Genomic DNA, 27946 nt, shown 5'->3' with positions numbered 1-27946 from the left:
TGCGAGCAGGGCACTCCTACCTATATGTTGGTTTGTTACTGCCCAGTTTGTTTTATCATGGTTGCCTAATGTAAAGTGCAATGGAATTTGTTGCGCTAAATAAAAACCTGTAAATAAATAAAAAATAAAGAGTAAAGCTGCCCATACACGGTCCGTTTAATGGATCCGTTTGGGACTTATATAGTACACATCACATCGCATCACATGCCTTGTGCATGCAGTGTGCATGCGATGCGATAACCAGCTAGTACAAAAAGTATGTGCAGCACATACTTTTTGTACCGTATGATGAGATGCGTGGGAGCGCGCATCTCATAGTACAGAACGGACGGTCCGGGAAACTGACATCTTCTGTATACCAAGCTGTTTTATTTATACATAATAGCACTTAATTACATTAATATTAAATTCTGTATCAGCATTTTCATTAGTAACATTCCAACAGAGATCAGTAAAATCAGTAGTCACTATTGCATCCATTTATTGGACTCCAGAAGCAGGGAGTGTTACTAATACCACTTAATTATTTCAAGTTATTTATATAGTGCACACATATTCCACAGAGCTTTACAGAGAATATTTGATCATACACACCACTCACTGCCCCAGTGGAGCTTACAATCTATATTCCTTACCACATGAACAGCACACACACATTCTAGAAATAATTTTTGTTGGGATCCAATTAATTTTGTTGGGATCCAAAATATTACCAGTATATTTTTGGCATGTGGGAAGAAACCGAAGTACCTGGAGTGAACCCATGCAAGTACGGCGAGAATATACAAAAAACTAGACAGTCAGGGCCATTTCATTTTATTATACCAAAAATGGGTAAATACTATCCTTTCCATTGTCCTTACTCAGAATAGTTTTTACTGTAATTAACCTAAAACTCAGGGGGTTATTCTAGTTCACTCTTTCTGACAAATTCCTTCTTAGATGGACAAAACCATGTGCACTGCAGGTGGGGCAGATGTAACTTGTGCAGAGAGAATTAGATTTGGGTGGGGTTTTACTTCAAAGTGAGAGCTATATTGCAGTGTAAAAATAAAGCAGTCAGTATTTTCCCTGCACAGAAACAAAATAACTCACCCAAATCTAATTCTCTCTGCACAAGTTACATCTGCCCCCCTGCAGTGCACATGGTTTTGTCCATCTAAGAAGGAATCCGTCAGAAAGAGTGAACTAGAATAACCCCCTAAGTGCATTAAGAAATATTTCAAGGAGTCCATTTTAAGTACAGTATATATATCTAAAAGTAAAAGACGTGAGCGCTCCAATAGTGTATTACGACTTTTAATTTTTTTTTATTGAAATGAAGAATCAGAACAAACAGGTAGGGTCATGTACGGCAAACTGCGGCTGTTACCTGCCGCTGGTGTGTCAGCATGAGCCAGAAAGTTGGAGAGGTTACACTCTTCTCACAGCTCCAAAGGCACAAGATCACAGAGACGCTAGACACTATTGGAGCGCCCACGTCTTTTACTTTTTGATACACTGACCCGCTGGATTCGGGAAAAACAAGTGGAGTAGCCAGCTTAATACACAAGCGCAGTGTTTACCCAAAAAGAACGTTTGCATCACAGGTGTAAGGATTGAAGGACACCTGATCTCTGTTGACCTTTGGGAATTACACACAGATTCGGTATGAAATCTGGACTGTCAAATCCCGACAGGGTCAAAATCTCGAAGGGGTCAAAATACTGACAAGGACAAAATCCGACATTTAAAATCCCGACAAGGTCAAAATACCGACATATAGAATGTACAGGTGAAACAGTCAACATGACTTTGTGTCGACAGGTTGCGAGGTCGACATGGTTTTTTCCCAGTTTTTTTTACCACCAGTTGGAAGTGAACCGCAGCCGCTTGCTATGCTTCGGGCACGGTGCCTCGCTGCGCTCGGCACACTATTTTATTTTCCCACCACGTCCTAGTGGATGGTAGGGCATGAAATACCTCCTGTCTGCACATGTCAGGTCAAAAAACAGTGAAAAAAAACCATGTCGACCTCGCAACCTGTCGACACAAAGACTATTTCACCTGTACATTCTATATGTCGGTATTTTGACCTTGTCAGGATTTTAACCCCTTCCCGACATTTGACGTACATTTACGTCATGGTCGGGAAGTACTTCCCGACACATGGCATAAATGTACGTCATGGTTTGTAACTGTCACTGCGTCTAGAGACGCAGTGACAGTTAGGTGATGTCTGCTGTCCCTGACAGCAGACATCCCCCCTCGCCGCCCAGGGGGGGCAGGGGTGCCCCCCCCGGTCGGCGATCGCTGTGATTGGCTGTTCAAATCTGAACAGCCATTCACAGCGTTTCCTGTGTTACCGGCGGCTAAGCCGCTCGGTAACACAGGGATCGGTGGTGATCGGTGCAGCACCGATCACCACCGAGCGGCAGCACCCCCCTCCCACCCGCCGGGCACTCACCCGGCAGCAGCAGCAGCTCCAGCGGCTCCACCGCTACGTCCGGAGCGCACGCTGCGCTCCCCTCCTCCCCCCTCCCCCCCGCAGCAGCAGCAGCAGCAGCAGCAGCATCATGCTGCTGCTGGAAAAGTTAAAAATAAAATAAAATATAATGTGCAAATGTGTGTATATATATATATATATATATACACACACATATATATATATATATATATATGTGTGTGTATATATATATATATATATATATACACACACATATATATATATATATATATATATATATGTGTGTGTGTGTGTGTGTGTGTGTGTGTGCGTATACCGCACCGATCACCAACGATCGCCAGCCCCCCCCCCCTCCCACCCGGCAGCCCCCCTCCCTCCCACCCACCCGGCTGCCGCAGCGCCAGCACCCCTCCCACCCCCCGCCAGCCGCAGCGCCAGCCCCCCTCCCAAAGCTGGTGACCAAAATGGGGTCACTTGTGGGGGGGTTCCACTGTATTGGTGCTTCGGGGGTCTTGCTAATGCGACATAGCACCCGCCATTCATTCCACCACCAAAAATCACTCCTTCCCTTCTGAGTCCTGCCATGCACCCAACTGGTATTTTTTGGTCACATGTGAGGCATTGCCGTACCCGGGAGAAATTGGGGCACAGATTTTGGGGTGCTTTGTCTCCTTCATTCCTTGTGAAAATTAAAAATTTTCAGCCAGAACTGCATTTTTGTGTAAAAAATTAAATTTTTTTACACAAAAATGCAGATCTGGCTCAAAATTTTTCATTTTCACAAGGAATGAAGGAGACAAAGCACCCCAAAATCTGTGCCCCAATTTCTCCCGGGTACGGCAATGCCTCACATGTGACCAAAAAATACCAGTTGGGTGCATGGCAGGACTCAGAAGGGAAGGAGTGATTTTTGGATTTTGCAGCACAGATTCTGGTTGAATGACCCCCGAAACACCCATACAGTGGAACCCCCCCACAAGTGACCCCATTTTGCAAACTACACCCCTCAGGGAATTCATCTAGGGGTATAGAGTACATTTCAAACCCCCCGGGGTTTCACCAATTTTGATACAACTGAGCTGTGAAAATGAAAAATTATTTTTTTTCATTTTCACTGCCCAGTTGTACCACAATTGGTGAAACCCCTGGGGGTTTGAAATGTACACTATACCCCTAGATGAATTCCCTGAGGGGTGTAGTTTGCAAAATGGGGTCACTTGTGGGGGGGTTCCTAACTTTTAGCATCTTATGGTGCCTAGAAACCTACATGGTGCCTAAAAAATAATCTCATAAAAAGGAGTCTCCAAAATCAAGTAGGTGCTCCTTCTATTATGAAGCCTGTGGTTTGGTCACCGTGCACACTAGGGCCACATATAGGATATTTATGAAAACCAAAGAATTGGGGGAATCAATTTTTAGTCACATTTCTCTAGTAAAATCTACTGTGTTCCTTAGAAAAATGTATTAAAATTGAAAATCCGAAAAAAAAAATGAAATTTTGAAATTTCACCTACACTTTGTTTTAATTCCTGTGAAACACCTAAAGGGTTAACAAACTTCCAAAATGCTGTTTTGAATACTGTGAGGGGTGCAGTTTTTGAAATGGCATCATTTATGGGGGTGTCTCACATACAAGTCCCTCAAAGTCACATCAGAACTGAACTGGTCCCTAAAAAAAATCAGTGTTTGAAATTTTCTTGAAAATTTGAGAATTTGCTAGTCATATTTGAAGCCTCCTAGTGTCCAAAAAAATGAAAAGGAGGTTGAAATAATAATTGCAACATAAAGTAGACATATGGTCTTTGTTAGTTATTAACTATTTTGAGTGGTATGATTATTTGTCTCACAAGCAGAAAATGTGACATTTTGCATATTGCTAAATTTTCCATTTTTTCACGATATTTTGGTATTTTTCACAAAAAAACACAGACTGTATCGACCCAAATTTACCACTAACTTGAAGTACAATGTGTCACGAGAAAACAATCTCAAAATCACTGGGATAAGTAAAAGCAAAAAAAAGTTATCCCCACTTAAGTGAGACATGTCAGATTTGAAAAAAAAGGGCTCTGTCATGAAGGCACAAACTGGCTCTGTCAGGAAGGGGTTAAATGTCAGGATTTTGCCTTCTCGGGATTTTAAATGTCGGTATTTTGACTGCATCCCATATACACACACACTGATCAAAAATATAAAGGGAACACTAACATAACACATCCTAGATCTTAATTAATGAAATTTTCGGTACTCTTTACCTAGAACGGCGCCCATCGGGGTGATCGCGGGATCGCGGGCAGTACATAAACGGCCGCGACGCGATGCCCGCGATCACCGCGATTTTCCCATAGGGAACAATGTTAAAAAGTCAGATTGATCGCGATTTTGCATTCAATGCCTCAATGCCCGCGATTTTACCATAGGAATCAATGTTAAATGGGCTACAGAGCCCAAATAGGCTCAATTAACCCTTAAATGTCACCCCAATTTTTTTACGCCACCCCACGATCCACGCCAACCCGAAGCGTGGCGAGCGCAGCGAGCCCGCGAGGGGCGGCGGTACGCGTCCTCCGACCTTTTCATGCCCTACTATCCACGTCGGCGTGGAGTTGAGAATAGAATAGTGTGGCGAGCGCAGCGAGCCACCGAGCCCGAAGCGTGGCGAGCGCAGCGAGCCCCGCGAGGGGACGCGGATACCTTCACAGTTATACGCGTCCCCTCGCGGACTTCACAGGTGTCCGTGGCGACGCCGACACCTGTGAAGCCCGCGAAGGGACGCGTTTACCTGTGAAGGTATCTGCGTCCCCTCGCGGGGCTCGCTGCGCTCGCCACGCTTCGGGCTCGGTGGCTCGCTGCGCTCGCCACACTATTCTATTCTCAACTCCACGCCGACGTGGATAGTAGGGCATGAAAAGGTCAGAGGACGCGTACCGCCGCCCCTCGCGGGCTCGCTGCGCTCGCCACGCTTCGGGTTGGCGTGGATCGTGGGGTGGCGTAAAAAAATTGGGGTGACATTTAAGGGTTAATTGGGTCTATTTGGGCTCTGTAGCCCATTTAACATTGATTCCTATGGGAAAATCGCGGGCATTGAGGCATTTAACATTAAAATCGCGATCAATTAGGCTTTTTAACATTGTTCCCTATGGGAAAATCGCGGTGATCGCGGGTACACGATTTTGATGTACCCGCGATTTACCCGCGATGCCCGCGATTTTTTACCCCCGACGCCCGCGATTCTGATCGCGGGCGCCGTTCTAGGTAAAGAGTACCAAATTTTCTTATTAAGTAGTTTGTTCTTTACATAGGTGAATGTGCTGACAACAAAATCACACAAAAATTACCCATGGAGGTCTGGATTTGGAGTCACCCTCAAAATTAAAGTGGAAAAACACACTACTGGCGGATCCAACTTTAATCTAATGTACTTAAAACAAGTCAAAATGGGGATCAGTAGTGTATGTGGACTCCACGTGCCTGTATGACCTCCCTACAACGCCTGGGCATGCTCCTGATGAGGTGACAGATGGTCTCCTGAGGGATCTCCTGCCAGACCTGGACTAAAGCATCTGCCAACTCCTGGACAGTTTGTGGTGCAATGTGGCGTTGGTGGATGGAGCGAGACATGATGTCCCAGAAGTGCTCAATTGAATTCAGGTCTGGGGAACGGGCGGGCCAGTCCATAGCATCAATGCCTTCATCTTGCAGGAGCTGCTGACACACTCCAGCCACATGAGGTCTAGAATTGTCTTGCATTAGGAGGAACCCAAGGCCAACCGCACCAACATATGGTCTCAAAAGGGGTCTTAGGATCGCATCTCGGTACCTAATGGCAGTCAGGCTACCGCTGGCGAGCACATGGAGGGCTGTGCGGCCCCCCAAAGAAATGCCACCCCACACCATTACGGACCCACTGCCAAACCGGTCATGCTGGAGGATGTTGCAGGCAGAAGAACGTTCTCCTTGGCGTCTCCAGACTCTGTCACATGCTCAGTGTGAACCTGCTTTCATCTGTGAAGAGCACAGGGTGTCAGTGGCGAATTTACCAATCTTGGTGTTCTCTGGCAAATGCCAAATGTCCTGCCCCCACCTGTGGATGTCGGGCCCTCATACCACCCTCATGGAGTCTGTTTCTGACCATTTGAGAAGACACATGCACATTTGTGGCCTGCTGGAGAACATTTTGCAGGGCTCTGGCAGTGCTCCTCCTGTTCCTCCTTGCACAAAGGCGGAGGTAGCGGTCCTACTGCTGTTGCCCTCCTATGGCCTCCTCCACATCTCGTGATGTACTGGCTTGTCTCCTGGTAGCGCCTCCATGCTCTGCACACTACACTGACAGACACAGCAAACCTTCTTGCCACAGCTCGCATTGATGTGCCATCCTGGATGAGCAGCATTACCTGAGCCACTTGCTTGGGTTGTAGACTCCGTCTCATGCTACTACTAGAGTGAAAGCACCGCCAGCTTTTAAAAGTGACCAAAACCTCAGCCAGAAGCAAAAGAGCGGAGAAGTGGTCTGTGTCACCACCCGCAGAACAACTTCCTTATTGGGGGTGTCTTGCTAAATGCCTATAATTTCCACCTGTTGTCTATTCCATTTGCACAACAGCATGCAAAATTGATCAATCAGTGTCGCTTCCTAAGTGTCCTAAGTGGACAGTTTGATTTGATTTCACAGAAGTGTGGTTGACTTGGAGTTACATTGTGCTGTTTAAGTGTTCCCTTTATTTTTTTGAGCAGTGTATATATATATATACATATATATATACACACACACACACACTAAATATTATGTAATACTTTGCTGTTTGTTACACTAGGGATACATGATGGCTGACTGCGTTTCTTGAAGACAGAAAAGCAGACGCTTCTATTTTGATTGGCACGCTTCTGCTCTACGAACAGGTGCTTTCAGAAAACAAGTTCTGCTTCTATAATTCCAACCTTCACACACATTCGTCAATAGGTTACTATTAACCAAGTATTGTTTGTTTTGTGAATTAAGGACTTTTTTAGACAGGGTGTGTCTGTGTGTCTTCATGGCACAGACACCCCAAGGTTAGTTTAAGATGACTCATGGTATACTGTTATAGAACAAATAATGTTCCAAAAAGATCTGCATGATATTGGTAATGTTCCCATAATGAGATTTTCATAGAAATTAGGGTGGGGGGAATTCATTCACAAAGCATTTTCCTTTCACATTTAACTGGTGCAGTGTTACATTAGCATCTACTAATGTGCTAAAACTTTGCTTGGTTTAGATACAGACCTTTTCATGAGTTAAATTTCTGCCCTGTATAAAGTTTATATAATATAGTACACAAGGATCCCTGGAAGAGAATCAATATCCAACCTTGGTTGTAAACAATCCTTAAAAATTTGTCATACACTAAGGGGGTATTCAATCCCCGCTGCTATTTCCGACAGGGGAAGTAGTGGCGAGCGCCTATTCAATGCTGTCTTTCCCAACAGCATTGAAGAGACAGATCGACAGAACGGGCCTGACTTTAAAAGCAGTCGGGCCTGTTTTGCCGAGAATGGCCGTAAATTGTCGCGATCACGGCCAGATCTGGACAATCCACTGCCGATTATGCGGACACACTCTGATCGGCAGGCGGGACATTGAATCCCGCCTGCTGATATGTAGGCAAGCGAAACGAAAACGGGCCAAGGTCACGGCTGTCGGGACATACAGACAGTCGTGACCCAGGACTGAATACTCCCCTAAGTCTAGTTTTTCCATAGAGATGCTCGCTAATATTTGTACTACAAATATATAAAAAAAAATATTAAATTAAAAATAGGGCCAAAGAAATTCTGCCAAAAAAAGACAATTAAATGAGTACCATTGTAGTAAATAAGGGTTATGATATGAGATAAACTTGTTCTAAGTGATGCATACATAGGTTATATTATATTATACATATTAAAAAAAAACAACACACACCTTTGATACTTTAAATGCCTTCTTATAGGTAAGTGTTATGGATGCCTATCATGACAGATGTAGCTCAATTTCCAATTCGTCATGTAGGCTGTAATCTAAACCAGGCTTTATAAGTATAATAGCATCTAAATAACTTCCCTCTCTCTCTGGAGGCAATAAGACAACTTAAGGTCCATACACACTGGGCGACTTTGAGCTGAAAGCAGCTCACTATTACCGTTTGAGCTGCTTTCAGCATGTAGAGTACAACACAGCCTTCGTGTTCTCTCTCTCACAGACTCCCTTCAGCTTACCACAGCCTGTAGAAGTGTTAACAGACACTTCAGACAACTAAGCAAGCGCAAACATTTCATCATACTCTATGGGGAGGTCTGAGCAATTATGAGACAATCCCATTGGGATATAACTTCATCCAATTCCTCTACCAGATTTACCGATTTGACAGACCCACCTAATATTAAACATTGGTCAATGTTCCTCTCACCTTCGGAATCCTGGGGAGTAGCCTTTTAAAATCCAGTCCATTTTGATTCTGACCCTGATACTATGCAGCTAGCATTACAGTCTCATTACAACTGCACTATGATCTCTCTCTTTCACCCTGTCAATTGAACATCACCTTGCAGGCACTCTAGCTTCTTTGTTACCCAGCAACACCTGACCTAAGACTCAAGCCACATACATTCCCACAATGTGTACAAATTACAGCAGACATGGGCTCCATATTCACTATTTTGCCAGGAGCCAATTAACCTACCAGTATATTTTTGGAGTAACATACATACATTCTATAGTCCTCCAATGCACCTCTGATAAGCTACTTACACTAGCTAAAGAAACAGATTTGCTCACAATTAAAGACATATTATACTCCACTTATTAAGATGAGTTTTCATCTACACCAAGCATGTCCAAACTATGGCCATCCAGCTGTTGTGAAACTACAAGACCCATCATGCCTTGCCACAGCTTTGCTATTAGAGAATGCTAAAACTATGGCAAGGCATGCTGGGATGTGTAGTTTCACAACAGCTTGAGGGCCACAGTTTGGACATACCTGATCTACACACACACAAACAGCTTTGTGGGAATAGAGACTAAACTGAACCTTCGCTCTGATGATGGCTGGAAAATTGTCCGGGGGGCATGTGTATAGTACTATGCCATGAGCAGCGAGACATCTGTCAAAAGTGGTAGTAGCAGTGACACAGATTCAGATGGTAATAGTAGCTGGGACACAGATGACAGTAATAGCAAGAATACAGATGACATTGTAGTAGCAGGGACACAGATGACATACTGTACAATGGTAGTAAGCAGAGACACAGATAACAGGAAAAAACAAACAGAGAGTTTGTGTAGAGCGCCAAGGTGTAATTACACACTAAATAATTAAAAAAAAAATGAATTTGATCAATTGGGTATCACAAAGTAAAAAGACATTTAATTATCACAACAAATTAAAAACACATTCAATATAATGCACGTTATTTTTACACCTAAAAGACTGATAATTTTTGCTTTGGTAAAATAAGGCATACAGTACACCACTTGTCAGTATATATGAAAAATAGAGGTAGGATACTTAAGTGAGTCCCGCTTGTTCCAAGATATTGCTACTTGTTGATTTGTGTTTTTTTTTAAGTCCCAATGTGGAATGAGGCAGGGTGGGGCGAAGGAGGGTGGAAGTCCGGATTGACTTGTACTTGTGGGGATCCAGTTGGTCCTGCTGGAGGCCTTGGTCTCTGATTCCACTGGTGGGCAAGATGTAAATACCTCACTGCAGGGATGAAAGAGGCTCCAGAAGTTAGCAGGTAAGGGTTCCCAATTTGTACATCCAGGTTAGGGGTGCCAGCGTGGAATTGCTGGATCCGTAAATATGGCTAGTAGCTGGTTCAAGGGGTGATGGTAGGTATCCAAATAGTGGTCAAAGATCAGATAAGGGTTAGCCTGACGCGTTTCGTTGCGCTCTGGCAACTTTCTCAAAGGTACCTTTGAGAAAGTTGCCAAAGCGCAACGAAACGCGCCAGGCTAACCCTTGTCTGATCTTTGACCACTATTTGGATACCTACCATCACCCCTTGAACCAGCTACTAGCCATATTTATGGATCCAGCAATTCCACGCTGGCACCCCTAACCTGGATGTACAAATTGGGAACCCTTACCTGCTAACTTCTGGAGCCTCTTTCATCCCTGCAGTGAGGTATTTACATCTTGCCCACCAGTGGAATCAGAGACCAAGGCCTCCAGCAGGACCAACTGGATCCCCACAAGTACAAGTCAATCCGGACTTCCACCCTCCTTCGCCCCACCCTGCCTCATTCCACATTGGGACTTCAAAAAAAACCAAATCAACAAGTAGCAATATCTTGGAACGAGCGGGACTCACTTAAGTATCCTACCTCTATTTTTCATATATACTGACAAGTGGTGTACTGTATGCCTTATTTTACCAAAGCAAAAATTATCAGTCTTTTAGGTGTAAAAATAACGTGCATTATATTGAATGTGTTTTTAATTTGTTGTGATAATTAAATGTCTTTTTACTTTGTGATACCCAATTGATTAAATTCATTTTTTTTTTTTAATTATTTAGTGTGTAATTACACCTTGGCGCTCTACACAAACTCTCTGTTTGTTTTTTCCTGTATCCATCCCAGGGGATTGAACCCCCCTATGTGTGAGCGGCCTAACAACAAACCACCCCATCTCTCCAGCGCCTTTATCACCTGGTGGTGATCCACACTCTTCCAGAGACACAGATAACAGATGGCTATAGCAACAGAGACACAGATGACGTTTGGTGTAGCTATGGCAGTTGCTGGGACTGCAACCCACCAAATTGTACTTGCTTATGAGACGATCCATCGGATTTCAGGACAATCTCTTGTTTGGGGCTCAAATTCAGATTACGGCATACTGTACGCCAGTGGTCCCCAAACGCAGTCCTTAAGGCACCCCAATGAGCCAGGTTTTAAAGCTATCCATGGCTCAGCACAAATGACTAATTCAAATTAACTGAGGTAGTAATTAAGTCACCTGCAAGCAAACATGGATATACCTTAAAACATGGACTATTAGGGTGCATTGTGGACTGCATTTGGTAACCCCCGAATATTCATCAAATGGAATTCTTGACAATCATTATCCACTATTCTAAATCCTTTAGGAAGATTTGGAGAACCTGGTTACCATTTAATAATATTTAGATACCATTTTTAAAAAAAACCTGGCATAACTCAAGCCTAGTTTCTCCTTTAAGTGTCTTGAGGCCTACACTTCTCTTCCCCTTTCATTTAATGCTTGCATTTTTCCATATTACATCCACCTCCCCACCTCTGCCCAAATATTGAAAAAAAAAAAATGGGTTCAGGTTTTAATTGAAGATTTTGATACTTTTTGCCACATTCAAGTTGAATTCATGTATTGAACTAATCTGTTTTAGCATTTTGTATTTCTCCTGATTCCTGAATTAAATACATACAATATTTATTATACCAATCACACTTTTGGTGAAAAACAAATAAAACATACAGTAGACTAATATATGACCTAGTATGGTGTTGTGCCTTTCCACTTTCCCAAACCTAATAGCTTCTAGGCTCTGTATCGTAAAACATTTTTTAAATTATTTTAATAGCAGTGTGGGAGCCGCCCCATGTGTAGTTCTGTAAAACTAATATATGCAAGACATTTTGTAGGCTAGTTATTTGTTTCCAGTGGAATAAAAATTGATAACGGCCTACTCTGCTCTTGCCAATGCCCCGAGTTGGTCTACATCAGCAAGATAGAGCACATCAATTTATACAGAAAACCCAAGCTATAAGTATATGCAATAAAAACAGGAACATCTACTGGGGTGTGGATTATTAGATAGACAGTGTCTAGATAGACAGTCAACATCCCATCAAAAGAACTCCCGTCTTAATAAGTTTACACCATAGATTCTGATTATGTGATGTGATGGGAGAGAAGAGAAAATGTCACAGTGTATGATCTAGAGCCTCTCTGTCCACCATATAATGCACCAGGTAATTGTGGTTACAATGGTACTGTAGTCCCATCACACTAAGCAGTATGATTGACTATAGCAGCAAAACAATAAAGAGGGGAGCTGCAGAGAAGTACATGTAGCTTATTTAAACAAATATGATAAAATAAAATATGTTATATAAAAATATATGCAGATGGAGCCCCTCTCACCTATCTTCCTTAGATCTTGGCTAACCATGGCTCCCCATGGCTATCCTATTGTTCTCAGCAGCAATAAAAAACATAGAACAAGACAGTAGGGGATAAGGAGAGTAATCCTATTACTCACTTAATCCCCTAAAGGGCTAGATGAGGATGGCTCCATCTGTATGCACTACACTTCTTTGTAGACCTAGTACATAAAAGCTCCAAACATATAACTGAAACACAAAATGAAACTTCAATTATAATATAAGAACTTTGTTTCTTTAACAAGTCAAGATAATAACAATAAACATTCTTTAAAATTATAAATAAATAGTTTTACCATTTGTAGTCTGATTGATGGTGTTCTACTAATTGTTTGTCCAACTGGGCTGAATCCACCTATTAAAAGAAAAGACAATAAGCATTTGGGTTTTTCTTACACACGGTACAATCCAGCATAAGATTTCGACTTTATAGTTAAAATCAAATGCAGATCGCACAGGTTTTTTTATCTTGCGATCTTAATGCGCACTCCTGAGACAGCACAAATCGAAACCCAGATAGACAGGGCAGCAAAGACTATATAGTGCAAATCTAAAGCAGATAGCATGAATTAGCAAAGATTGTATAGCAAGTCGAATAGCAAAGGAATCTCACCGTGTGTACACACCATTAGTATGTTACATCTAGTTACAATACTTTTTTTGTACTGTTTTGAAAGTAATAATAACTCTGGGCAGATTCACTACGACCCTCACATTTGGGTGAGGGCAGGGGTAAAAGTGTGTGTGTGATGGGTATGGGCAATCCCTGGACTGGTCCAGACTTGCCTAATGCCCACTTTAAAACCAGGGTATAGGGAGCAAGTTCTAAGGGGTGTGGATCATGGGGTCAAGGTGAGTAAGGTCAACAATGTCTAGGTTGACATCCATGTGTGGCAACCATTGCCAAGTCAACCTCTTGTCTATGTTGACCTATCATCTGGAAGGATCCCACAGGTGCGATCGCTTTCCCACCACAAATATGAGAGGACTGACTGCTGCTGCACATGCTGCTGTGTGCTGGGCTAGAGAGAGAGAGAGGCTGCTAATGCAGCAGCAGTCAGTCCTTTTTTTCCCTGCCTGCTCATGCAGCAGGTCCCTCCAACAGGCACAGGCAATAAGTACCCCCCTCGGCAAACTGGCCAATGTTTTGTGGACATAACGCGGACTACATTAATCACTCACTACTGCTGCTTGTTCCGCCCTGTACAGCATTTTTAAAAAAATTTAACCTACAGCTGTGACACAAAGCAAACAGTACAGCAAAACAATAACAGTCGATAATGTCAAATCATATAAGAATGAACAATTACAAAATGACATTCACAAACATAACAGAGTGCCATAGCAGGAAATAGTCATGTCCAGTAATCATACTTGCCAACCCTCCTGGAATAGCCAGGAGGTACCTGAAAATCAGGTCCCGCTCCCGGCCCACTGGAAAGGTGGGCAAGTCTACCCCACATGCACCGGACCCCCCCCCACACACACACACACATGTTCCCCACTCCACTGATTAGATACCACAAATTCAGGGCTCTTCTGGAAGGAGATGGAACAAAAAAACATGTAATCACAGCATGAGGACATAGAGATCAGTCCCCGTACCCCGGAGAGAAGACAGAGGTAGTAGGCAAGTATGACAGTATAGAAATAAAATATAAAGGAGTGTCTCTCTGATGGAGATAATCATAATATAATCACATCATAAAAATACATTCATCTGTAAATAAAAGGAAAAAAAAAATGTAACCCACCAATACCCCTCATGGGAGCTCCCCTGATGCTAATATTAAATGCCACACTGCCAAGTCCCCCACAAAGATTAGAGAATCACTTTCTATCTCATAGTAAATACGGTTCTTGTGTAGTTTCACGGCGCCAGCATACTTCCGGGTTGGGTACGCTCGCCAAACTATCTAAAATAAAGTAACTTAACTCTATGCCAACGTGGATAGTTCGTACCCCCACTATCCACGTTGGCATGGCGTTGATTTTAGATAGCGTGGTGAGCGTAGCGAGCCACCGAGCCCGCAGCGTGGGCGAGCGAAGCGAGCCCCGCAAGGGGACTCAGACGCACGGCGCCATGAAACTACACAAGTACCGTAAATACTGTAGTTGTTTGGGTTAAAAAAATGGAACTTGTTTCCTAGCACGGCGCCCACGATATTTAGTCATACGGCATCGCATCGCATGCCATATGCCGGCATGCGATGCGATTTTAAATTGTATAAGCACCCTATACGATTTTTTATTGTATAAGCACCCTAATGGGTGCTTACAATGTTAAATGCACTTGACAAAGATCTCTGAGGAGATTGAAACGTGTTGGTTGGGACACAGGTGGACGTGGTCACCAAAGCTTTTTCCATATACAATCTCATCGTGTAGAGCAGCTCTTTAAAAATTCTTTCTTCACTGGGACCTACAAACTTCTACACCGTACACAGCGGACCGCCCGGAGGAATAAGTACACCCTGCTGACTGGAAGCCGGGTCCACGGCTGCAGGCGCACAGTGTGATAGAAAGCCCGGGTCTCCGCCTGAGACGGAGATTTAGAAGCGCAACAGGACTCTGGAGTCTGGAGACGAGAGTAGAGGTACTTTTTAACATCCTATATTCCTACCCCGCTTCTCCCATAAAAACACTGTTGAGTGTCCCCCCAGTGTGGACAGTACACATACATTTTTTCATGAAACAGGATTAGAGGAATTTACAAACATCAAATATTCCTACACCGTTTCTCTTATAAATAGACTCTCCAGTGCCTTTTAAGTGTGGAACAGTGCACGCATCTTTTTCATGTTTTTGATCTTTTTAATTTTAATTTTTATTCTTTACTGTTTTTATCATTGAATCTCTGTGCTTTTTATTGATGTCACACACGTATGCCCGATTGATGATACGTGTGAATAAATCTATATTTTTTCTTATTAACAATAAGGAAAACTATTTTTTTCTTGGTACCCAAGCACCCTAAATCTAAAGCTCTCAAACCTACACTATCTAAATGTTAAATGCACCCCCACGCAACCCCCACTATCAACGCCAACCCGAAGCGTGGCGAGCGGCGGCAGAAGACGTCCTCCGACCTTTTCATACCCCCACTATCCATTTTGGCGTGGAGTTGATTGTATATAGTGTGGCGAGCGCAGCGAGCCCGAAGCGTGGCGAGCCCCGCGAGGGGACGCGTATTGATGGTATACAATTTAAAATTGTATAACATTGGCTGCCATTGCGTAACATCGCATACCATCGTATGCCTTATGGTATGCCATGCGATGGGCGCCGTGCTAGGAAACAAGTACCAAAAAAATCCATTAGTCCCATGTGTACAGTCCTCATAGTAAACAGATCACCTGATAGTTCACTAATTACCCTTTCTGTATTTATATAGATCATATCCTCTCTTAGACATCTCTTTTGTAACATAAACATACCTAAGTTAGGTACCTACAATAGTTTGGAAAACCCACTACTAAACTGTACAAGCCTATATGAATTTTGCAGCGTTTGAACCCTAGCGGGAATGTCAAGTAAATGGAAAAAAATTCATTGGCTATAAGGATGAAGTCAATCCACAAGAATGAGCAATGTATTGCCGAGTACAATATAGAAATGCTATCTTCATGGAAATCTGCACAAAATGTTCCTCTAAAATGTTTTTTGCAAAAATGGTTTCTACCTCTACCATCTGTCAGGGAACATAGCACGTACTGTATATTGTTACTCAGAAGTACCGCGAACGCTCTGCCACCAGGAGAAAATGCAGGAATCTGTATCTTTTGCTATGCAACTCATGACAACGAGCATGGAATCAAGAGAATGAAACCATTGACAACAAGCATGAGACTGCTGACAATAAGCAAGTAATGATAAAGTAATTAGAAGCCTTAATGTGGGACATAAAATGGTGTCAGGGGTATAAATATGTGTGGCATAATGTTTAATGGGCATTACATTGTGTGGCATAATGTTGGATGGGCAATAGAGTGTGTGGCATATTGAGTAATGGGTATTACGGTGTGTGTAATAATGTGACATGACATAAAAAAATGACATAATGGACATAAATCAATAGTTTGGATTTCCTGTGGTGGCCAATAGGGTACAAAACTGGGGTGAAAGGTTTTGCACCCTATTGGCCACATGTCTTTTTGGAACATGCGTTTGAAATTATTTTCTTTTTAAAATGTCTATGGGAGGTGGGGGTGCATTTATTGGTGTTCGAACAGGGAGCCAAATTGCCTAGAAATGGCCCTGTTTGTTATACCAAATTGCATTGATAGTGGGGGGCTCCAGAAACTTTTAAAAAGTATTGTTACGCTGCTATTGCTAGGGATCCATCAATGGATGACAGTGACTGGGAGGTTGCCTTTAGTGCAGAGCAAAAAAAAAAAAGTCTTTCTCCTGTTTGTGTGAGAGACGTGTCATAGGTTTGTCATGGAAAGTGGCTGCACTCATAGCCGTTTCTATGCATGCAATAGGGCATGTGCAAGTGTTAGCAATTCTCAGGGCTGTACCATTCAGGCCCATACTTCTGTACTAATACAGGTTGAATATTCCTTATCCAAAATGCTGGAGACCAGAAGACCAGAAGCATTTTGGATAACGGGTTAATCAATATTTTGGAATATTTGAATATTTCAATTAGGTATCTTGAGGTATCTTGCATTTATGCTGTATAATTATATTAAACACAATATACACAAATATATTTTATTTGTGCATGAAACAGTTTTTAAATATGAAACATTTGTGTACTATCCCAGGTACTGAATTTGAATGCCAAGCAATCATTTGCACATATTTAGTGCCAGTTACATATAATTTCCCCAGTAGTGCCAGTTACAGATTTTGCTAGTACAGATTTTGACAGTAGTGCCAGTTACAGATTTTGACAATGATGCCAGTTACAGATTTTGACAGTAATGCCAGTTACAGATTTTGACAGTAATGCCAGTTACAGGTTTTGACAGTAGTGCCAGTTACAGGTTTTGACAGTAGTGCCAGTTACAGATGTCCCCAGTAGTGCCAGTTACAGATGTCCCCAGTAGTGCCAGTTACTGATGTCCCCAGTAGTGCTAGTTACAGATGTCCCCAGTAGTGCCAGTTACAGATGTCCCCAGTAGTGCCAGTTACAGATGTCCCCAGTAGTGCTTTTAGAAAATAAAAAAAGTACTTTCTGGAAACTATGGTTTTCTGAAAAATTTGGATAAGGGATACTCAACCCGTATTCGCATATTATCACTAGCATCACTTTGGCAACATACTTCTGAATCATAACTGAGATACCATACCATTTAATAAAAAAATCTGCTATACAACTTAGACCAAGGAGCTATCAGAAGAAATGTAACTACTTTATTGTCTCTATCACAAAAAGTTTTTAATAAAAGTCAACATAATTAGTAGAATATTTTCTACCTGGGATTCTGGTATTATGACAATGAATGTCGATGCAATAGGTGTTACAAAGTGACAGTATGAGTCATTTTATGAACATAACCACACATGTAATTGCAATCAACTATGGCTTTAAAATGTCTGACATCATCTGTGTTCAACGTAAACAGTAAGTAAATATTTAATGTAGCATGGGAATATATTAAAAGGTTAGGGGGTATTATTTCAATACTACTGTACAAACAGTAACAGATATTTATTTATGCAGGTAAATATTTTCTTTTATAATTAAGCGCTTATGTAAAATATATCTTTATTCCATATTACAGTGGTTCCCAAACTTTATACAATCATGATGCCCTATTGTATCAGAGTTTTATATTTGGCACCCCTAGGCCAAAAGTTTTTTTCTTTGAGAAATAAAATAAAAATTGTAGTTATAGATATCATCTTTAGACCAGATTTGTTTATATTTCTACACATATTTTATGAATAGCAGCCACAAGCATTGGTTTCACCTATTTCATTGGCTGTAATTTAAATGGGTCCAGGACCACCGACCTGAGGTACCCATTTTGGTAACCACTGCCATATTCCTAATCACAAATTACAAATGAATACTGATATTTTACTATGCAAAAAAAATCTTTAATATTTACGAAGCCACATCTAAATGTATTCATACACTCAAGAGTTAAAATAAAGTATCCAACTTTGGGGGTAGCAAATTACCCCTGTAAAACTATGGGAGCGAAAAATGCTGTGTTTTTTTTTATCAGGGTATCGGATTGGATCGCCAGATAAAAAAAGACTTATTCAGTGAAGGTTCATTGAAGCATGTGATTTTTTGCCCGGCCGCAGTCCCGTTTTCGTTGAGGCAGGCAAACACACACCCAATAAGATCCAGTACATGTCAGCTTATCAGGGCTAATTAGATAGACCCATCGTGAGCCTATTAAACGCAATCAGAATGGGGAAAAGCAAGTAACAGGATCAGATGAGACAGGAATAGAATAGAAGGTGTAGCTTCAATGTGAGTATTAAATATTATAGAAACAGCAGTAGACAATGCATACACGTTCCTGCAAATGTCTGGAAAATGCTGATAATGAGTTATTCAATTGTAGTATGTTAAATATTATTTATTGTATATATGTAAACAACACTGAAAAAATGTGCAGTAAATCCCTCTCCAGAGTAGGAAACAGGCTTTATATTTGTAAAATAAGTGTTCAGGGTCTGATTCAGATTTGTCAGGAATTGCTCAGCCACAGAGAAACAGCTGTGCAATTCCGTGCAAATAAGATGCGAATGTAGAAAGAGGCGTCTGTAACAATGAGATGCCTCCTACCATGCAACTGTGAGTTCCGAGTTCTGTTTCTGAGGATGCACAGATCACACTCACAATGTTTGTAGACAGAGGTCAGTCTGGGTAAGCCGGAGCTTACTTAGAATAGCAAAGACACCCAGATCCAGGTAGTCTGCAGACCCTGGACCCAGCATACCTGTAAAACATGGATGTCAATTTGAAGAAAAGTGTAAGTTGCTGCCCACCACACCCCAGAACATATCAAACATACTGCAGCTAACATGGGGGGCTGTGAGCGGTATTGCAAAACCCCTTCTGCATATGAGCAGAACCCTAAACATTGGATTTGTACCTAAGCCATTAGGTTTACATACAAACCCTAATCAGGCCCTCAGTACCATGTAGTCTTTTTATTTAAGGCACACAGATTTAGCTTTGATTGGCTTGGCATGACATGCTTCCATACTCATCTTACATGATGGTTTTAGTATCTGTCAGCCCAGTCCTTCTAAACGGGAGTGGTATAAAAACCCGACGGTCGAGATTCCGACAGTCATTAGTCAGACGTCGGAATCCGGACTGCACAGCGTGGGGAGCGCAATGAAGCCCCTGTACTTTTGCATAAACATCCATTCGCAGACTTGCATGCAGGTCCAAAATAATTCGATGGTCGGTGCCCATCAAATGATTTCTGAAGCGCTCGCCAATCTAAATCAGTCTCTGCTTACTTAGACTAGCGGCGCTCTGCTCCGAGAACAGGGTGGGCAGCTGACATCCGGTGATGCTAGCCACTCGCCCATGGAAGGCAGGTGGCCACCCCTGTTTGGAATTGGACGCCCAGCATTTTCTTGGGCGCACACAGCGTTTATGCGGATACGCCCAGGAAACGTAGGATGTTCGTATGCGAACACCCTTTGCCCACCGCCTGCGGTTCACATATAAACTATAAACACTAGGTGCATTTAAACCCATATACAGTAATTTATTCTCAATCAAGATCCCGACAAGTTTTCCCTAAAAGGCAGCTATCGCATGGGAGAAGCACCAATATACACCATCTACATCTAATGTAATTGATTGAATCTAGGAACCACATAGCACTGGATGGTGCAATATGGATTAATGGAGCACTACATATAGGAATGTGAGTCCGGGTCTAGTTTTAACTTAGCCGCTTAAACTGCTTCCATCCAGGTCTTGCCTATGAGCGGACCGATGCGCAGAGACCACCCAAGGGCACCACACAAATAAAAAGATAAAGTGGTGTACAGTATAAGAGTGTAAGTGTTAAAAGAAAAAAAGGGAGTGAGAGGTCGAGTGAGCTTTTGGGGTGTGGGGCACCCTGACATTGCTCTCTGGAATATTTTGTTTGTTTTTATATAAATATGTAGCACTTTCACATACATATCTTTTCCCTTTAAACAATGAACACCAAGCAGCCATTTTTTCACTTTGCTGACACTGATATTGCACTTCACTTTTATTTTTATACCAACACTGTGATATTTCACTCCCTTTTTTTTTTAACACACTCTGATACTCCACTTTCTCTTTTATATTTGTGTGGTGCCCTGGGGTGGTCTGGATGGGGCAGATTGGGAGTGGCCTGCACCCCAGGGGTGAACCCCTATAATGTTAGGGACCTGTCCGACCAGGTCACCTTGACGAGTGGTGGGTGTGAGGTTATCAGACTCACTGTAAGACTGTAATTATTATATTTTATTAGGTGTAGTGATTAATGTACTTTTTAGTCCGTCTGTACCCTCTTCCTCTCCGTAAATATTTCTATCCCCCAAATCTGTGTGTATTTCCAGAACCATAGTATTAGACTGTATATTGCCCAAATATGATCAGACAGGAAATGTCCACAGGGGGTGATCCAATTCCCCTGCTATTTACAGGAAGGTTATGTCCACAGGGGGTAATCAGGACATAACCAAATTACCTTCCTTGTATTTACACTCCTTTGTGCCTTTCTGGACTCTAGTAGACTCTTTGGAACCTGACCCAGCAGGGGGGGGGAGGGGGGGGGGGGAAGCAGCAGTACCTGGGAGGGGGGATATACCTGACTCTTGAATCCACCAATTGAGATCCCGTGCAAGCCCACTGATGGTATGGGCACGCGTGGGAATTTAGAAGGTTTTAAAATGTACACATGCCGGCTCCTCATGTTAGTCGCAATCCTGGCTCAGGGGTCATACCCTCCACTGGATCTTGTGTAACACATTGTTTGCCCGGGGGGGGGCATCCTACTAAGCTCTGGTGTGGAGCGTCCGGTGCTGTGTGGATTTACACAGGTTTCTGCTATCACTGCTGTGTGGAATAAGTGATAGTTTTGTGATTTGGAACTGTGATGCTACAAGGACTTGAACTGCTACCTGGATGTTTCTATGCTACATTTTGCCTCTTGTTCCTGTCTTTATCTACTTGTGTGTGCTGTGATAAAAATAAACCATATTTTGGTTTCATCTGCTCGGTGTCTGAGTGATTGAAGAACTAGTATCCTCACAGTGGGCAGGCTCATACTATTGGACAATACTATGCCAAGAACCTCATATATTATATATAAAAATGTAAATGGTGTATGGTGCACCTTCTTCTCTGTTTCTATGTTATATAGGGGCAGATGTATTAAGCCTTAACAAGAGATAAATGCAAGGGTGATTTAGGGACAGATGTATCAAGCTTCAAAAGTGATAAAATGGAGAGTGATAAATAATCAGCCAATCACCTCCTACCTGTAATTTTTCAAACCCAGCCTGTAACATGGCAGATAGGAGCTGATTGGCTGGTTGTTTATCACTCTCCATTTTATCACTTTTTGAAGCTTGATACATCTGACCCAAAGAGAGATAAATATCCAGCCAATCAGCTCCTTGCAGCCTTCCAGCACATTGGTGCAAGACTTCCCACAAGTTGTGAGTGGTTATAAAGATTATCCATCTGCACTTTTATCTCAGTCCACTGACTGTGTTACACGCAGAATCCATTATAGGAACAGGACCCTCTTTGTGGAGAAATAAGAAGGGTGATTTTTTTCCATACTCAGGATTAAACCTTTTAAATATGCATACCCTATAATTATGTATTAATAAATTTGTTTATATAAATTTTGCTACCCACGCTGTGTGATATTCATTTATTCATTCCTCACAAACACAGTTCCCACCCCTCTTGTTTTTATTTGTATATATAAAAGGGACTGACTTTTATGAACTGCTGCTTATACCCCTCACACTAGAAAGCGACTGCAAGCCGGGTAGAAAATACCGGGTGCGACCTGGCTTGCAACCGCTTTCACACTAGCCGCCTGACGTGGCATAAAGCAGGGCTGGTAGCCTAATTGGGAGGTTGAGCCGGGCGGCACTGGGAGATGGCAGCATCTTCCAGAAGTGCCTTCAAAGTGCAGTGAACAGGACCTGGGTCGCGTCAACCTGAGTTACCTGTTCATACTGCCCCTGGACCCGTGAGTCAAAACCCAGGATGAAATCCCAGAATGTTGGACCTGGGATAATCTTTCAGGACCCTTCCACGCTGACCACTTCCAGTTCATGTGCAACCAGGGAAATATTTGTCAGTGTGAACGGGGTATTATTGAGAAGTGAGCCCACTGTAGTGCCAGTAGTATCCCTAGGGATACCTACAGTACTTCTTTTTCTTGGTGATAAAGCATACTAACCCATTGATTCCATGTAAAAATAATTTTCCTCACAGCATTTGAAAATGCAAGGAAATAAAAATCAACATTTGCTCTGGATTTGTGGGGTAAAACCCGCTAAATAAAATGGCCAGCCTGGGTAATTAGTGCTAACTGGATTACCCCATAAAATCAGAAACCAAGGAATGTAAGACTAATATCGAACTTTAAAACAGAAAATAGGTGAAATTATAATTGCGCACATATAATGAATAAAAAAAAAAAGTATAGTTACGTATCCCTGTATTGTGACCTGAGGTGAAAATTGTTGTATTGTTTACTCCCAAATCGTCCAATGTTTTTCATACAAAATAAGAAAAAATATACATAGTGTGAATGTATACAATTACATAAAGTCTCTGATAAAGATTTCCAGATGGAATAAAATCCTTTCAGTATGGGTCTTTGTGATGCTAATTCTTACAGGATCACCCTTTGTGCTGAATCAACAATGAGGTGCTTACATTCACAATACTTCATAAAAACATATAAAGGTATCTTTAAAATTAATCCCTATAATGGAACGCATGTCCATTTTTTATTGTTAGCCGGCATAACCTGATCTATGGGTTACGTTTATGAATCACGCCCCTTTGGTTCTTGTCATAATGTGTGACTATGGAACGCACGTACATCCTGCTTTCCTGCTTTCCATTCATGTGACCCGTTCTATAAATCACGTCATGAGGCACACCATATGAGTAGCGTCATTAGATGCGCCCTGTTGTGTCCCCGTAATATGACTAGACGGTACAGCGCGGTCACTTACGGTAAACGGAAGATCGATTATAGCTGGTTTAACGCCTTAATAATTATCTGTTAGGAGTGGACCACGTTCACCCCTACTATCCAGTAATACTGCGCACTACTATTGATGAGCGGCTTCATCTTATTTTACATTTTTTTAGATACAGTACCCCATTTCCGGCGGAAGTCCATGCGTTCCAAGTGGCTGGAACGCATATCACGATACTACATTAATTAAGGATTTTATATGTTTATTTTATATTATGATTGCATTATATTTATTGTATGAAGCAAAGATATTATATCTTTCAATTTATGAGTGTTCACCTTATCTATAAAAAAAAATTATATTTAATAATTAAATGTCTTATACCACACCCAGGAAGGGGTATAAAAGTAGCACCCAGCAGGCCTAGAATTTACACCTTGAGGAAGACTTTAGTGTTTTTTATCTGAACTTTTTGGAAGGCATTCTCCACTTGTGTAGTGAAGCTGTCTGTGGTGAGTCACTAGTGGCGCCCTTGCTGCTCCCCAGGCTTTTGTTATACACTCACTTGTTATACACATCTGTGACAAGCGCCTTCCATTTTATTGTTATATCAATAAATCACTATTGGAACTATTTATCTGCTTGGGTGCTGTTTCCTTTATTTGGAGAAAGAAACCGAGATAGGAGGATATACCTTTGAGATGAAGTAAGAACACGGGAGCATCAATTTTATAGATACCTTTATATGTTTTTATGAAGTATTGTGAATGTAAGCTTATTGTAAGCACCTCATTGTTGATTCAGCACAAAGGGTGATCGTGTAAGAATTAGCAACACCCATACTGAAAGGATTTTATTCCATCTGGAAATCTTTATCAGAGACTTTATGTAATTGTATACAGTATCACACTATGTATATTTTTTCTTTTTTTGTATGAAAAACATTGGAGGATTTGGGAGTGAACAATACAACAATTTTCAACTCAGGTCACAGTACAGGGATACGTAACTATACTTTTTTTTATTCATTATATGTGCGCAATTATAATTTCACCTATTTTCTGTTTTGAATTGTATATTTTCTGGGGGATTGAAACTATTCCACCTTTGGTGTTGTTGTTATTGCTGCACAAAGGTGCAGTAGGTACTGTGAAAATATTTTCTTGTTTGTAATATCGAACTTTAACCTGCCAGCAGAACAAGTTTAAATAACCTGTCTGCTGAACAGAGGACAATCACCGGCCAAGCTGAACCCATGAGTAGAATTCACAAGAGGTAGACTGATGCTGTTGCTCATGGCTAAAGCATGGATTGTGACCCGTATAGCCCCTATCAAAGTACAATGTCAAGTCCAACCAATATCACCTATTAAGTTAACAGTACCTTAGAAAAGTACACCCTCTGGGTTGGTTTGTGACGGATGGAAAACCTTCACAACTTCAGACATCTTTAGGGATCACATCAAGAACCTATAAAATCATAATACCCCCCCCCCCCCCCCCACGCACACACTCATAGATATAACACAGCCCATTCTACTGTATATGAGATTCAAATAATGTTCTTTTTCTTTGTTATAATAAATAGTAAACTTTAGTGACATTTATTTCCACTCTATGTAATGTAATATGCTAACATGTCATTAGACAACATCAAAAGCTACTTGAGGTTACAAGACAACAACTCATTTTCAGTAAACTGTATGTAAAATTGTACTGAAATAACAAAATGCTGCATTAGCTTTTCAACGAGTACAGTGTATATGTGATGTAAAATTCCCCTCCTATTACAAGAATGACCAAATGCTGCAGTTCTCTGAAGGTTTCAAAATGTCTCATCAAAGAGTGAAATAAAAAAAATTAACCAATCCAGCCAGCATTAAACAAAAGCCTGAAAGCTTATGTTGGCAAGGAAAAATATAAATTACCAAAAACATCAGATTATTGAAACTATAGATCATTTACAATATTTGCATATGATATGAATCCACAATAGCCACAGTGAGCATCATGGGCCAATGTCTTTTTGTTTACACTGAAAAGGTGCAAGGCACTAACTTAGAGAAAATACTGCCATGAAGCCATATGACAGCAATGCCTCCTCTTTTACTAAAAAGCTAAGCATTGCAACATGCCAGTGAATAAACAGAAGCATATTATTATATTAATCATACTAATCATATACATTAAACACCTGATATTGTATATGCTTTGTAGTAATTCATTAATAAATACTCCCCTTCTCATGTCTCCACAGCTGCTTGGCTATTGTAGTCCTTCATTGGACTTCTAACTAAACCTTGGTATTGCTTTTCTCCAATCAGACGGTTGTGCAGTAAGAAGAACACAGGCATGTACAAATAACTGCATCACTGGGTATGACCAGCGCCCGGAAACATGGATGGTAAGTAAAGCATATTGCGATTTTGCAATGGTGTTATGATTTTATTTAAATGGATGGGGTTATATTAACTGGAGTGTTGCTTTCCCCAGCAGTAAAGCAAGCCTTTCTGTCACCTAGGGCAAAGACTCATAATGGTGACAAAATATGTGGGAGCCCTTCAACAACTGAAAGCCTTGTTGGGGAGATCTTTCTGTACTCCTATGGAGAAATTTCCTGAGATGGGAGTTTTCACATGGGATGCTGCTATGGGCAACCAATCAGAATCTACTCTTATTTATTTAGCACCCTTTAAAAGGTAATAAATATTATCTGATTGGTTGCTCATAGTAACATCACATCACTAACATCACTAAAATAGAACTCCCATCTTCATGAATTTTCCCCCTAGACTATTTTTCTGTACTGTAGGTGTTAAGACCGGATACCCCTGACAATGGCTTGGAGGTACTTGGGTAAAAAGTGTAGACTGCCTTGCTCCAAATAAGGCAACCCTCATCTATGAAATGACCAGCATAGGTTAGATATTCCTTGTAATACTTGCCTTTTTGTACATATAAGTGACATCACTTTGCTAAATGACATCACTTCCCATCAACCTCCCCCATCTCAGCAGTTGAGAACTAACAGAGAAAAAGTAAATTATTTTGTTTCAAGATGCCCTCAAATGCCTACATGCTTCACAACAGAGGTTTACCATTTACAACTTATTGGGAATTATCAACAATTAGCTCATGTTTTGGGCACTGACCATTGAAAGGAACCTATTTCGTGTAGAAATATCTCAAATTATTGAAATTATTATTGTGTCAATCCAGATAATTGCATTTTATACTACATTTAATGAATATAATGTATTATAAATTATTTTTAATTTGCTAGTCTTTTTTTAATTTAAGACATCAATTTTAAACTATCTGCACAATTATGGTTGTTTCTCCTTTCCTTGAATGGCAATTAATTCTAAATTCTACTGTTAATTAATTTAATACATATTCTAATATTGTGGCTGTTGGTTGCCATTAGTTTACTAATAATAATAATAATAATAATAATAATAATAACAACAATAATAATCATTTTAACTACAAGAGCTATTCCTTTTTTCAATGAAACATATGAAGGGTCTGCTCCTGTAACCACAACACAATTATATACAAACACACTCTGATACCGCTTTCAGACCCCAAATGCAGGGTCACACCAGGAATTTGAAATGGTTCAGTCCCAGTGCGACCCTGCATGTGCGGTCTGTTCACATTGCATCAGCGAACCAGCAATATTGCCGGTTCGCTGATGTCATCCAAGGGTGCGGCAGAGTGTCACCGGGAACGGGGGAGGCAGCGGTTAGAGCTGGGGCTGTTCCCGGCACTGCCTCCTCCATAGTGTAAATGGGAAATGGGTGGCTTGACCCAATTAACCCGTTCACACACAAAGCAACACGGCAACAAACTGGTAAGAACCCTTCTATTTAACGAGTTCATATTGCTGTGTTGCTACAGGTTTGCTGTAACCGGTAAACCCTTTCACATTGCACCAATTACCGGGTAGAAACGGAAAGAAACCGGCATGAACCCATAATTAGATGCGATGTGAAAGGGGTATCAGATATATCTTTAGGGTCCCTACTCTCTTTTGTACATTGTGTGGCTTTTCAATGATACTGTACATAATGGTGACTATCAATAGTGCAATATAGCCACATTGATAGCATATCGAAACTCAGTATTACTTAACTGGACTACTGCAGGAAATAAGATTACTATTTTATTTACTGGAGAAGTAAC

The 27946-nt window shown here is 41.4% G+C and overlaps 1 protein-coding gene across 6 annotated transcripts in view; it reads right to left on the bottom strand.

Annotated features, from left to right (window-relative positions):
• Positions 1-27946, bottom strand: part of AHI1 (Abelson helper integration site 1) — a 274949-nt gene that overhangs the window by 56016 nt on the left and 190987 nt on the right. For all 6 annotated transcript variants that reach the window (XM_083176645.1, XM_083176644.1, XM_083176648.1 and 3 more), the window contains one exon: positions 12911-12969. In XM_083176645.1, the coding sequence (XP_083032771.1) occupies positions 12911-12969 (59 nt within the window). The remainder of the gene's footprint in view (positions 1-12910; positions 12970-27946) is intronic.

The sequence above is a fragment of the Crinia signifera genome, chromosome 3 (assembly GCF_055691185.1).
Source record: "Crinia signifera chromosome 3, ASM5569118v1, whole genome shotgun sequence".
Classification (NCBI taxonomy): Eukaryota; Metazoa; Chordata; class Amphibia; order Anura; family Myobatrachidae; genus Crinia; species Crinia signifera.
The sequence above is the reverse complement of the archived record's forward strand: the minus strand, read 5'-3'. Positions and strand labels throughout refer to the sequence as shown.